This window comes from Mizuhopecten yessoensis, unplaced genomic scaffold, assembly GCF_002113885.1.
Source record: "Mizuhopecten yessoensis strain PY_sf001 unplaced genomic scaffold, ASM211388v2 scaffold10821, whole genome shotgun sequence".
NCBI lineage: Eukaryota > Metazoa > Mollusca > Bivalvia > Pectinida > Pectinidae > Mizuhopecten > Mizuhopecten yessoensis.
This window is the reverse complement of record NW_018408738.1, coordinates 708,209-723,782: the sequence shown is the minus strand read 5'-3', so window position 1 is coordinate 723,782 and position 15,574 is coordinate 708,209. Positions and strand designations below refer to the sequence as shown.

The 15,574-nt window shown below is 34.4% G+C and overlaps 1 protein-coding gene across 2 annotated transcripts in view; it reads left to right on the top strand.

Moving 5' to 3' along the window:
- LOC110462688 (transmembrane protein 144-like) overlaps nt 1-3,214 on the top strand; it is a 47,428-nt gene extending 44,214 nt beyond the window's left edge. For both annotated transcript variants that reach the window (XM_021516781.1, XM_021516782.1), the window contains exons 11-12: nt 2,337-2,445; nt 2,812-3,214. In XM_021516781.1, the coding sequence (XP_021372456.1) occupies nt 2,337-2,445; nt 2,812-2,922 (220 nt within the window). In that variant the 3' untranslated portion in view covers nt 2,923-3,214. The remainder of the gene's footprint in view (nt 1-2,336; nt 2,446-2,811) is intronic.
- Nucleotides 3,215-15,574: the final 12,360 nt, after the last annotated feature.

Genomic DNA, 15,574 nt, shown 5'->3' with positions numbered 1-15,574 from the left:
GGACAGTCTAATAAAATTGCCACTTTATAACTTTATACAGGTAACTGGGCCGTAGTTTTCCTCACCCGGGGCACTTACGTAACACGTCGGGGTGTGAAAATCCAGGTGAAGGGGAGTATCAAGCCAAACCGAATGCAAATAACAAATATTAAACGTAGTTGGGTTTGTATAACGGTCATACAGTATCACATATCAGCTCTATGTGTCAGGCACAGGCCAGGTAAAACTCCAGTCGGTCATCAAATTGTTATTTACCTGTTCTGTTACCTTGGAGCCAAACCCATTATTGACAGTCTAACAGTCACTGTTATACTGTACAACATGCATTGTAAAATTGCACATTATGTTAATTATTGTGATTAGAAATTACAGTCATATATACAGCGTACATTATTGCATACGCGCCTTCCGTATTTTTTTCATTCCGTAATATTGATAATAAAATTGTACCAAATCGTACAGTCGAGCGCAGAGAATCGAACACCGGGGCAAACGATTGTTAAAGTGGACGATGTGAGGACGGTGTGTGAATGATGTAGGCACGATGTGAGTACGGTGTGTGAATGATGTAGGGACGATGTGAGGACGGTGGGTGAATGATGTAGGCACGATGGGAGGACGGTGTGTGAATTAGGTAGGCACGATGTGAGGAAGGTGTGTGGATGATGTAGGCACGATGTGCGCAAGCTATTTTGGTGCGTTGTGCGGTCACACAACTGTACAATTGTTACCCATTATATAACAACTGAACATTGTATTGGATATCCCGTTTTATCACAACTGAATAGTGCCATTATAAAGATACGTTTTTATTACATATATTACAATTGTACAGTGGGTTGAAAACCCTCTTATATAACAGATGTAACATAACATATCATCATTTAACAACGGCTATCTGTTTGATTAAAACAACACAGCGCATTAATGGCGTGTCCTGGACGAATCGTGTGTCCGTCCTCACCATCTATTTTTAAACGCCACTTGTCCAGAATGACTGTGTGGGTTTTGACAAGCTATAAGCAATATTAGGACAAAGGTACTCATAATTTTTTAAGCAAAGGGTGTGGTTCCCCTTAAGGACAGAGATGCGTAGCAATAAAAAGGGAAGAAAAACTAATCTTAGATAATCATTTTCTTCGGAACAGATGATTGGATTTAACGAAATTTGATCTTGAGTATTCCTGAAACAACGGGGTTGAATTTAAAAAAAACGTATGGCCTATGGAGATAAGTGGGGTTCTATCCAAATAGGAGCAATAAAGGTAATCTTTGGAATCATTTTTCCATGCGCTTTTTAGAATCCATGAAATTTCAACTGAAATGATTTGAAACATCTTTTAGCAGAGACCAATTATTATGTAAAATGAGAACGTGACTCTTTCCGGGGGACAGAGGGTCGGGGTTCCAATGTGGAAAAAGAAGTATATCTTTTGAATCCTCACCTCAACCTTCGGTTCAGATGATCACATTTTAAATAAACTTGATTAGCAGCATCCCTTGGCCGATGGGACACAGTATGTCTAATGGGAAAATAGATGTTAATCTTTCATGTCATCTCCGTCCGTACAGATATGGGAATTTTACCAAATTTTATCTGAAGGTCATTTAACTCCAGGGACCTTACTGTCATGTGAACGGAGGCTGAGCCTCATGGGGGTAAGAACCGGAAAGGAAACAAAAGAGGCAAACCTTTAAAATACCTGCACTTTTATGAAGGGGATTTTATCCAATTTGAAATGGGGAATCATTGAACAAAGGAGACATATAAACAGTCGAAGTGTCCTAAAAACAACAATATAAACAGTCGAAATGTCCTAAAAACAACAATATAAACGGTCGAAGTGTCCTAAAAACAACAATATTATCAGCCGAAGTGTTCTAAAAACAACAATATTCACAGTCGAAGTGTCCTAAAAACAACAATATAAACGGTCGAAGTGTCCTAAAAACAACAATATTATCAGCCGAAGTGTTCTAAAAACAACAATATTCACAGTCGAAGTGTCCTAAAAACAACAATATTATCAGTTGAAGTGTCCTAAAAACAACAATATAAACAGTCGAAGTGTCCTAAAAACAACAATATAAACGGTCGAAGTGTCCTTAAAATAACAATATACACAGTCGAAGTGTCATAAAAACAACAATATTATCAGTCGAAGTGTCCTAAAAACAACAATATAAACAGTCGAAGTGTCCTAAAAACAATTATAAACAAATAGTTGGCGAAAAACGACGCACGCAAACACAGACCAATTTCATAGTGGAACACCAATTTTAATGTTAGTAAGTAGGAGAGTTTGTCAGATTAACCTTGTATTTACATTACCCAGGTTCCTGGCTAACAAGGTCCTGTCTAATGCCGTAGCGTTTCCCATTGTAACTACAATACCTGCAGTGATTGCTTCAGTGTGGAGCGTATTTGTCTTCAAAGAGATCAAGGTTGGTATTCTGTAGACATTTCTCGTTTTTATCCCAACATTTGAAGTGTAGTTTAGATTTTTTACTGAATTATGTTATTCTCTTGATATATTACGATTCGAGTCTCAGCAGATAAAGTTGAAATGCATTCAAAACTCGTTCAAGATTGGTTATCTTTTTTTTTTGAGTTTCACCTTTTTTCTTTAAATTCTTATTTCGTCACTTGTTCATTTGTTTCTAAGATAACGGTACAATTTGGAAAGACCTGATCCTGTATAATAAACACATGTCCGAGATAAATCTGGATCGAAAATCAGGTACTGTACGATAAAGTGATTTTCTATGTTTGCTGGTATGAGGATTAACACTCTTAATTTGTATTGCCAGGGAATCCGGAACATAGGCATTCTCCTGGTTGGGTTCTGTTTTAGTGGAGGCGGTGCAATATTAGCAGGATTATCCAAAGGAGCTGGAACTAGCCTGCCCAAGTGTTCCTAAAACGTATAATATTGTGTTCCAACAACCGAGATTACAGAACATAACAGCCTACATCTTAGTCGAAGTCAACCGCATATGTTTCGTTTTCATAGGAACCACACAAACGCTTCTGATTGGTGGACAGTCAGATATATTTCGATTTTGATGAAAATTGGTATATAGGGGTATAAGGGAACTGCGAATTCAACCGCATATGTTTCGTTGCCATTCCAACCACATGGAGGCTTCTGATTGGTCGAAATTTATATATTTTTCGATTTTTATGAAAAATAGTATATAGGGGTATTAGGGGACTGCGAATAAAACTGCATAAGTTTCGTTACCATAGCAACCACACGGAGGCTTCTGATTGGTTGCAATTTGGTGATAGTTCGATTTCGATGAAAATTGGTATATTAGGGGACTGCAAGTTCAATCGCATACGTTTCGTTGCCAGAGCAACCACACAGAGGATTCTTGTTGGTTGCAATTTAGATATATGCTCAATTACACTGAAATTTAGTACACACAGATTATAGGTGTACTACAGCAATACGATCCTTTTCTGATGAATATTTGCGACTATGGGGGCAGTTTGGGGGACATCTGTAATGGTCCCCCATTTCAATTAGAACTTGTTCTAAACTGACCTATTCTCAAGTTGATTTTAAAAAATACATGTATAACAACTTTTATCGATGCACGACTGGTAAAAAAGACCTGTTCTTTCATATAGGATATTTTCAGAATATATAAAGAAAATATTGCAATCACTGAATAATCTTGAAGGTCGTAAAATTGTTCGCCGTCGTTTTAAACGTTATCAACATAAAGATGCGACTTACCATGTCCACATCATCAAATGCTGTCTGACCACGTAATTTGTGATAAATGATAACTATATGTCATAGACGTCTTTATTTGTCAAAAAATGAAACTGCTTCATACATTGATACAAATTATTCCTCTTTGACAGTTGTTATGATGGCGTCTTCCACGCAGTCGGGTGACAAAATGTCACTTAGCGATCTCTACAGCATGCTAACCCATGTGTGTCAAATTCCCCGCATTGAAACCTAGTTCAATATCTAGAACAATATTTCCTTTAGCACTCAACTGTTATGTTTTATAACAAGCTCCTAATAATTGGTGAGCAAACAAACGAATGAGAAACACATTTGGGTCAACCAGATACACGATTCTTGTAATAACGAAAGCTGTCAAGACTTTGTCCCAATTTATCAATCTGATTAATGAATAAAATAATTAATATATTCTTGAGTAATAAATAGAAACGTTGCCAAATCTAGCTTCCTACTAAAGTAATAAAATAGTAATCGTAATGTTGACCACATGATCAAATTAACGTAACCATCAGTATTCTTACGCTACTTTTAAATGTCTTGGTGATTGAATTTACTTCTCCTATTGTATATGCTGTTAAATGTGTAAACTCATTGTAACTCTAAATGAAACTGATTGATTCTTAAGTTATTTCCCATTCATTGCATATGACAATAAACATTATTGTATACAATGTGCATTATACATCTATAAATTGTGTGCGTGTATGTTGTGTAATATTGATGTAAAACTTATTAATGTGTTTGTGTATCACTACACACCTTTAATTCTACATTTTGTATACATGCACCATCAATAAATGAAAATAGAAATGCTCAGACAAAGTCTTTTGTTTGTGTATCTGGAGGTTATAACTTATAATATTACTTCAATATTACATGACCGCTATGTGGAAATCAGCCAATAACATTTTCGCGCAATTCAATTCTTTATAGCTATATTAAATATTGTAACCGTCATAACAGGGAATGATAAAACTTACAGAAAAAAAAAGAATTGGTGCACTTACCCGTCAGAAATATGTTTCTTCATTTTATAATTGATAAAACCAACACGACGTTAATACACTTGCTTTCATTCCAGAGAAAATATCACAACAAACATAGAGACACATAGTGTCAATAAGAAGAAATACTATATTTAAGATTTTGACACCATTTGTTTATCAATCGAGACATCATGATCGCTTTTATAAAAACAAACATTAAGAAAAAATACCATTGAAACATTTCGAACTATGATTTCCAAAAATAGTATTTCTTGCCATTGAATTTAGGTCACAGATGTTGAGGGATGTTGGCGTTAGCGAAACTTGGTTACATCTTGAGAAACACATTTTTGCGAAGGAGTTTTCTCACCATGACCAATCATAATTATCATGACAAGTATTGGTCACATTTGGTAATATATCTTAAGGATGGACTAACATTAAACATACTTCTGTGTTTCGCATACCAATTTCGCAAAAGTGCCCCATTTTGGGTCCTGTCCTTTTGGATTCACTTACATTAACAGCATTACGGAAAATTGGGATATTCAGCATAAACGTATTAAGCGCCAATATGTAAACTAAAGGACAGTAGCAAGCACCACGTTCACGAAGAGGTTTATATGCTTACACAATCTTAATTGTCTTTAGTAGCATTATCAGTATCAAAAAGTAAACATTAACAGTTAAACTATGAATATGAGTGCTAACCGCTCGATTGGTCTATTGACAAAGCTACTGCCAGTATCACCCAGAGTATCGTTCAGTTAGGCATATTTCCGTAATCCTACTACTGACAGTTTAGTCAGTAACTCCGATCCTGATATTGATGACGGTTAACTCCGACTCCAAACATTCTCATTGCAGTATCCCAGTCTGCAATGAATTACACCGCATTTAGGCTTCATTTCAATTTACATAAGTAATAGGAGGAAGTGGCCATCCTATGGGATACTAAGTAAATACATTGTATATAAAGTGATCCAATTATTTTTAGAATTTGAGTGTCCCCCACCCACTAGTTTCACACATAGTTATTGTGATGCTGTTCATTACAATGATAACATGGCCAATGCTAATGATGGTATTACTTTCTCATCACGAACATTTGACTTCACATATGGTAATAGATATACACAAATGTAGTTTATATATGTGAAGGTGGACAATTTCAAATACAAAGTCATGTTTCTTAATCGGGGAACTGCTCTTACAAAACCAAGATCTCTCGTAGATAGTTTCTCGCAAAGACGAGGAAACAATATCTTCACATTCTGAATACTATTTATAATCATAGTAACCATATGAATTGCACTTATCATGTGTAAATGGGAGAAATGTGGTGACTGTTAATCAATTATCTAAATCCCTACCTTGTATAGAATGCTTACGTCACAATTGTTCATTCTCACTGTGTAGTGGTAAGTCATATACATATGTCAGCATCCCCGGCTTTGAACACAGGTTGGAATGTGAATCTCAAAGTTGGGATCTGTTGCTGGGGTGAAAAACGAAATTAATGTATGGCGGGACTGGGACGACTTGTTCATTTCGTTTTGTCAATGACTATGACGTTACAAGCAAATACTCTGCAAATTATGAAGTCAGGTTGATTTTGAATATTCCAGAGATGGTATTAACGTTATATTAATAGATTTCCTGAGGTAGCAGTGTACAGTAGAAATGGCCCGACTCTGATAAACAAGGCACATGTCGAGGAAATGTAAACACAGCGGATTTACCCTACACAACACATTTATACATGTATATATATTTGTAAACTGCATTACATTTACAATACATATAAAGTACTGAGAAGTGTATAAACCTCTTTTTTCTATGTATGTCACTTGTGTGAAAACCATGGTTACCACATCAAAAATTTCAAAAAAATGCCAAAAAATGCTATTTTTAACCCAAAATTTGACCCCCGCAACTAGTATTTTTTTTCCTAAGCTCTGTCTGAAATTAAAGATTACCTACCTGGTTGCAGAATTATCTGGGTCCCAGTAAAGTTGTAAAACTTTATTTTTTGCAATTTTGCGTCGTGTGCTGTTGTCAAAATTTTACCTCCTGTAAAGCTAGCTTTTCATGTGTACGCACCCTTTCGGATTATGGCCAAAATTTTATTCTCGAACCAAAGAAATCTTCTTTTTTACAAATGTGAAGCTCACATAGCCCACTTCATCATGCTTATACCAATACGGTGAATTATAGATAAATTTTCGACACCACATGAGTTTCGTGACTATTTTCCGTCATATCCGTCATCATAACCAAACGAGTTTCACGTTTAGTGCCAAAATGTTACACAGTTCTCACTTTGGTATCATGAACCTACATATAAAATTACAAACGACGCGCTATTACGGTATTGACTCTATGAACGAATATCGGAAAAATATACAACTGACAATAGCGAAGTATACAGCTTAAAAGGGGGGTTATATATGGTCATATTTACCACGGATTAATCCGTACATACCATTAAAAACTATCATCCTAAAAAGCCAGTAACATCATCAGTGTACATGCTGGTGTGCCATCCATTACATTTTTTTTTTTTTTTTTTTTTTGTAATGGTTTTAATTTTCCATTTTTTTCATTACATATACATATACATAAACAGGACATTCACGCATTCTCATACATACACACACGGACATGGATCTAGCATTATCACAATCATTATCATTGTCTTCATGATATCATTATCATCATCAATGCCATCCATTACATATTTGCTATTACAACAAACAAGCAGCAAAATGACTGCAACAAGTAGATGAACGCAAATAATAAACATGCAAATACGTAACGTTACATTGTACGTGCTATAGGTCACTTAATATACGAGCACAAGCAAACTACTGCAAAGCAAATACGTAACGTTACATTTTAAGTGCTATAGGTCACTTAATATACGAGCGCAAGCAAACTACTGCAAAGCAAATACGTAACGTTACATTGTAAGTGCTATAAGGTCACTTATTATACGAGCACAGGCAAACTACTGCAAAGCAAATACGAAACGTTACATTGTACGTGCTATAGGTCACTTAATATACGAGCACAAACAAACTACTGCAAAGCAAATACGTAACGTTACATTGTAAGTGCTATAGGTCATTTAATATACGAGCACAGGCAAACTACTGCAAAGCAAATACGTAACGTTACATTGCAAGTGCTATAGGTCACTTAATATACGAGCACAGGCAAACTATTGCAAAGCAAATATGTGGATAAAACCAAGATAACCCACAGCGTTCCAATAAAGGACGATGCTCCTGCAAAGAGTTATTCTTATTTTAATTCAGCCATGCATTCTAGAGTATTATTGAATACTCGGTAAATCTTGTTAAACGTCGGTCCTCTAAAAATAAGTTTTCATGAATTGAAATACACCTCACACCGGGGATATATTCCACTAGCCTAGAAGCTGTTATTTGTACAGTAGGAGTTGCCAAATATAGAAACTAAAAATAGTGCGTTATTGTAATTTATAAAATGCAAAACGTTAAAAGCAAGTGGAACTAGTCAGGAAAGCTTTCCCGTAGTTATATTTATAAAACAATACTCAAATGACGTACACTGACAACAGACATCACTGAATTTAGTCGCTTTTTATACCAGTTAATTAATCCAATATACGTACGTAAATGTTTTGTACCAGGAATTGATTCTACATCAATATTGTGATTACACTTTTTGTGAACATTTTAATTAATTGGAGCTGAAACGAACGTCGGCGTATTTCAGGGTGTTATTTAGATGATCTTATATCAGTATTTATATAGCAAACTGACGTTGCGAATATCATTATCAGTTATAGGAATATCGAATTGGCTTAAAGTGAACAGCACCCGGACATATGACACTTTATCCCTTATATTGACGTGTTATTATCTTTATATAGCAAAATGATCATTGATGGCTGCGTTCATCCATACCCTTCTGTTCATAACCTCAAGCACTATGTTCTCTTCTGCACAAACAGCTTACCTCAATCGTCATTAAGAACATGGCCAACAAAGGCAAACAATGAACATGTACCCCTAAGCTATACATATTTACGTGACGATTTTGATTTTTCCTTTCCGAAACAACTGACCACGGGATCATGAAACGGACTACAGTCTTAGTCTTGACTTCAGTTTAAGTGGGGTTTTTTCTGTACTTTTAGTTCGGACCTAAAATTAAGGTTCTTTCAACTTTCAGATTTTAAACCTACTATTCGTACAGCCATTCAAAATGAATGGCCGCAAAGCTGGTCTCTCGAGACCACCAACAAACTTTTTAAGATACAACCGAAACTTAAAATATCTATTCCCAGCCGGAAAGATCGTAGAGAGGAAGTTGTCCTCGCTCGGCTCCGTACTGGACACACATATCCTACTCATTCGTACCTTTTAAAACGAGAAGATCTACCTTCATGCCACGCATGTGACACTCCATTTACAGAGGAACATTTTTTAATAGAATGTTCCGATTTTAAACACATTCGTGATAACTACTTTCGAGTCCCGGATATGAAAACTCGTTTTAGGCATTATTAAACTATTTGAAAGACATCGGTCTATTTTATAGACTCTGATGACTTTTAACCCACCTTACCCTTTTTGACGTTATATATATATCACATATTCCATATCATTTATTCGTTATCTGTTTTATTATTTTAACCCCTTTTTATTTTTTATTATCTACACATACAATGCGAATGCTTTTAAAATGAACCATTTTATCTGATTTTATCTTCAAAGATATCGAACCGCCTTAATGATATTTTCCGCATGTGTTAATTTCAACTTTCAATGAAACCGATGATAATTTCATTATTTTGTATGGCACGGGTTGGTATTGATATCTTACACACATAGTTGTGCTTTGTCTGGAATTACCAAAAACATGTATGGTGTTTTTGGTACTTTTTCTTTTTTTAAATAATTGAATTGATACTTTCATACAGTATATATATTGTTTGTCTGGGGAACACTGACCTGACCATTTGATACCTACTTTAGCGACAATATTGTAATCGTACAGTACTTTGGAAAATAAACAAGAATTCAATGTAATAGTGATATCTGGACTTATTGGAGCTAAATGAAAGGCAAAATGTCACTCCTTTCAAGAAATACCACCTACGCATGTGCATGTGTCCCAACTATACAATGGACATGAACATTTGGTAGTTTTCACGTGGGTATACATATACACAGTGAAGTATTTGTTGCAATGGTTATTGTACATAATATGGTATAATGCACGATATGGTAGGTATAAGAAATAATACGGTGATAATAATACATGTTTCCGACAACAGGCGTTTGTATGTCTCTGTGATGAATAGTGCTCTTGAGGGTCCTCGTACATGTGCCACTGCCAAATTCGGAAAATAAGAAACATTCATTACTTCTTGATTAACTTATACAGAGCTTCGATAACGTTAAGGCGAGGTTACTGTACATACGAAGACTTTTAGTGTAAACATTTTTAGGGACTTTTGAATGTATTTTCTATAATGTTTGATCAACCACTCATTAACTATAGGGAGCAAGTTCACTCATTCGAACTCTAAAATGTTCCGAACATACATTTGTATTTACGAAAAATTACCACGAATGGGAACATGATGCTTATAAAACTGTTTGTAAAGTAAGGAATTTTATTTCTTTAGTTGCACTATACAATTTATTCTCAATTAGAATTTCAAGTAAATTGTGCCAGAATAAATTGAAGTTACAAGTCACAAATATAATCTGGGACGTATAGTCCACCAGCAGAGTCAATCACTTTTTATTAAAACTAATACAAGATATACACAGTCAAGCAACCCATAATAGTTAGCAATGCAGGTTGACAAACAAATAATAAGTAAATATTCAACTGTACTACATGACATTTGTCTATTAAGGTCAATCTGTGATACATGTCCTTAAGCACATTTTCCTTGCTTTTTTTCCATTACTTTCTTTTCAGTTTAAACTCAACTACTGATCCTTTGAGTTTGAAATTATAGCAATATTTCTCGTTCATCGTATGCAATGATTGGTGAGGTCGTGTGTCTGTTTTTACCTCTCGGAAATGATTTTTATGGCGGTTTTATTTGAACTGTTTAATTTTTCCTGACATGTGCAATAAAACGTGATGATTTTGAAAATCTGCTTGATATGTCGTCAACAGTTTTAGTAATTAAAAACAGAAATTCCATAGGATAAGTTGAAGGTAACATGTATACCGTCGCAAATTTCAAAATACAGTAAAGCTATCTCCATTCTAATTCGTATCAACCAAGAAACAAAAACGAACGAGTATTTTAAGATATTTTGAATAGTTTGTTTACTTTCTGTTTCACTCTACCGTGAATCGGTGACGTCAGGAATATTCAAAGTGAGGCAGACTTACGTTGACCAATCGGGGTCACGCTATTGTTCGTGGCGTAATGAATAATCAATTTCGTACGTGTCCGGGTCGGTTGGGGTCATTAACGTCATTAACAATCGCCATCCGTGCTTCATATGCAAATTAGAAATTTGAGGACGGTATATCGTGGTTTTACTGTCGCAAATTATTTTGGTAGACTAAGCAAATGTCGTGTTACATCTCAAACGAATTAGAATAATGTTTTATCGGTGCATATCTGCCTTTAATATAGCTAATTTATGTCACGTGACCTATATGTCAATATGTTGCACCCCTTCAAGAAAAGAAAAATGTTTCTGACCGTTATTGAAAATAGGTAAGAAATTGTACAGAATCCTAGAGGAATCTGGGGGAAAATGTGATCACGAAAATCTTTTAATTTCATTTCAGAATATTATATTGTATCGGTCTTATATGCAAACAACAGACAAAGCATATACATGTCCTCTCCTTCAGTGCATAAATATATTGATAGGTGAAATATACAGGTTTAATTTATTTTTTAAGAAAATAAATAAGTATTAATATGAAATTATGTTAATAATAATTGAATTACCAGTTTTTATAAGTGATATGAAGTAAGAATGACAAATTGTCCACAGACTCGCACCATTTCGAGCTGGAACCCAAGGACAAGCACAAAGAATAATATTCTCTTCTCTGACAAAATGATATTGAAAAACATTAGTACTTTGGAATTGTGCATTTGTATCAGGTAAGAATTAAATGATTATTTAGGACTTCAATTGATATTTTTATGGAGAAAAAAAATCTTTTTTTATTTTCCGTTGTCCTTTTAAATATAATCAACATATGTATGTATATATATGCACATCGATGAATATAACGTAATTGACCTTGTAAAAGGTAAAGGTCAATGTGTGGTTACTACAATGTATCACAACCGATGGTTCAATTTGATTGTATGTGATGTAAAATATTTATTTTCGTGATTATTACTCTAAATTTAACTAACTTTTCCTAGAGTTACTTCCAATTTATTGCATATCACAATACACATACGTTCATTCAACTATTATTGTATACTTTGTTTACTATATACGCATTAGTGTGTGCGTGTATATTGTATGAGATATGTATGTAAACATTATTAATATGTGTGTGTGTATATTGTATGAGATATGTATGTACACATTGTTAATGTGTGTGTGTATATTGTATGAGATATGTATGTAAACATTATTAATGTGTGCGTGTATATTGTATGAGATATGTATGTAAACATTATTAATATGTGTGTGTGTATATTGTATGAGATATGTATGTACACATTGTTAATGTGTGTGTGTATATTGTATGAGATATGTATGTACACATTGTTAATGTGTGTGTGTATATTGTATGAGATATGTATGTACACATTGTTAATGTGTGTGTGTATATTGTATGAGATATATATGTAAACATTGTTAATGTGTGCGTGTATATTGTATGAGATATGTATGTAAACATTGTTAATGTGTGTGTGTATATTGTATGAGATATGTATGTAAACATTGTTAATGTGTATGTGTAAACCTATGATTGTGTGGTGGTCGTGTGGTGGTCGTGTGGTGGTCCGTGTGGTTGTCGTGTGGTGGTCGTGTCGTGTGGTGGTGGTGGTGGTGGTCGTGTGGTGGTCGTGTCGTGTGGTGGTCGTGCCCTGTCAATATTACATTGCGAGATCAATATTATTTACAAATGGTTATTCAGAAAAAATACAATGCTACTTGGAAAAATGTTCCGTGGACCATCCGGTGGCTTAATGACGTCGTATTTTTGTGGGAATCAGCCAGTAAAAGAATGAATGCAATATACTTCTTTCTGGTTAGATGACATAATAACAGTAATGTGATGTCAACTGGGTCTGATTAAGCTTACATACAGAAACTGTTCAATCACCTGTCAGAAATTTGGTTATTTGTTGTGTAATAGATGAAACCAACGAGAAATATATGCAAATTACTTTAATGTCAAAGAAAATGTCACAATAAATAAAGGGAAACAAGTGCAATAGAAATAATTTATAAAAGGTTTTGATACCCCTAGTTTTTCAATCGAGTCAACATGATAATCTTTTATAAAAAATATCTCGGAAATATACCATTGGTACATTTGTAGTATCACCGGTAAAGTTAGATTTGCTGACATTTGCGTAGGTAGTTTTGTCCGTGTATCATGTTTTACACATTTGAAGTCAATCTGATACAAAAACATTAAATTACGGCTGATCGTGGATTTTACTCGGTGAAACCTTTATCCACAGATGCATGTTCATGGGTTCTGAACACACCGCTATTACTGACAAGTGTCCGATTATAAATCTGATTTATTATGCTTACACAATAGTTCACATAATAACTTTTCCGACGGATTGCATAAAAAACACACCACTGTCCTCAGTAGCACATTTGTCCTTTTCAGGTGACTTAGCTCTTTGCTTGACGAGGCGGGTCGTTTTGGTTTGCACATCGCTTTGAGCAAAGCTAAACCACGACCAGCTGCAAAGAGAAATTTCATAACAACTCGTCACCCACGATAAAAATGTTCACACTTAACAAATTCAAGAATATTTGTTATAAACATAATGCCATCAAAGCGATGAATATTAGATCCAAAAATTATTGTCAGGGACTTGACCTTGACATTCATTACTCTGAAACGATTCCATTTGAGGCATTCTAGAAACACTTTTATAAACTTTCATCCGTTAGAACGTGATTCCACTAGTGCGGACAAATAATTGCTGAATACAATAAAGGAGCAACCTTGATATATTGATGAACGTCACTAAAACGGTTTTGTTTTCGTAAATTACTTCGAAAAAGTATTTCTTTAATCGAGAAACCGAATAACTTTGAAGAATTCTAATAACTACTCTAAGACTTACATAACCTTACGTTACAAGCTAGTGAGAACTGATACCGCGAGGGCGTTTACAGACATACGTATATAATACAAGCAGAGCCCCTCCAATGTTGTTGCTTGTTGTTTGTCGTAGTACAAATTAATTAAATTACCATCAAAAATAAAAATAAATAAAAAATAAACTGTGCCACGGTAGGAACACTATACGTTCTGGCTTATATCCGGAAATAAACTAATAATATCAATTACATATATTTCAAATATTATAAACTCAAGAGGGGATCTCATAATTGCTTTGTTTTTAAAATGAGGTAGGTTAATTAACATGAAATACAAATGGATAGCGTATCATGGCATTATGATTGAAACATTATGTTTTCGTTTTCATTTCCCACATTTACCTATGTAATTTTTAATCAGCAGCCAAAAAAATCGATGTAAAAATAAATCGGCACAATTGTACCATGTAAATGAAAAATAAGAAACATAAAACATACTTCTGCCAATTTCGCAAAAGTGCCCCGTTTTGGTTCCGGTGTCCTATAAAATATTCATCCCATAAGATATCTATCCGGATGAGTATTTTATGCATAAAATACTCATCCGGGTGAATATTTTATGCAAAAAAAATACTCATCCCCCCCATAAAATATTCATCCCCCCTAAATTTTATCAAAACGTTTTACATTAATACAAAATTTACAGCATTATTACATCATGTTACCTGTAATACATGATTACTATATGTCTGTCCAGGTAATACACAATATAGGGTGTCACCTTTGTGGGGACTGGGGCCCTGGGGGCTAATCAATACAGGTGAGAGGGAGGTGACAGGTGAGCAGGTGTGGCCTTTGCCCAGGAAAAAAACAGCCTTATAATAACTATTGAAGTCATATGTAGGATGAATAAAACAAATAAATACTTATACGGCACTGAAGTTTAAAACCATTTAAATTTATCTTTTTGATTATGAACAAAGTCAAAAGGTGAGAATAATGCAATTGACATTGTTACTTCTATACTGTATTCTGAAAAGAGATGTTTTGTTTTATTTTTCTTGATATTACAGCTTATTTAAATTTCTGACTGTATAATAAATCACTCCTTCCCCAAACAACAAAAATGATAATAAACAAAATCTGTATTACGGTACAAATGAAATGTAAAAGTGAGAAAAATAAACTTGGCTTATTTAGGTACTTGTATACTGTATTTAAAATGTTTTTGAAAGAAAGTATTATTTGTATTTTATTTGATATTGTGGTACAGTTGATTTCATACATTTGTCCTATAGTACATGAATATGACTATAGTAGAGGGTAAGTGGTTATATAATGACAGTGGATAGGTATTTAATGGCTAAAGTATAGGGTTGATGGTTATTTTATGGGTGAGGATAGGTATTTTATGACAATAGTTTAGGGTAGATGGTTATTTTATGGGGTTGGATAGGTATTTAATGGCTATAGTATAGGGTAGATTGTTATTTTATGGGGGTGGATAGATATTTAATGGCATTTA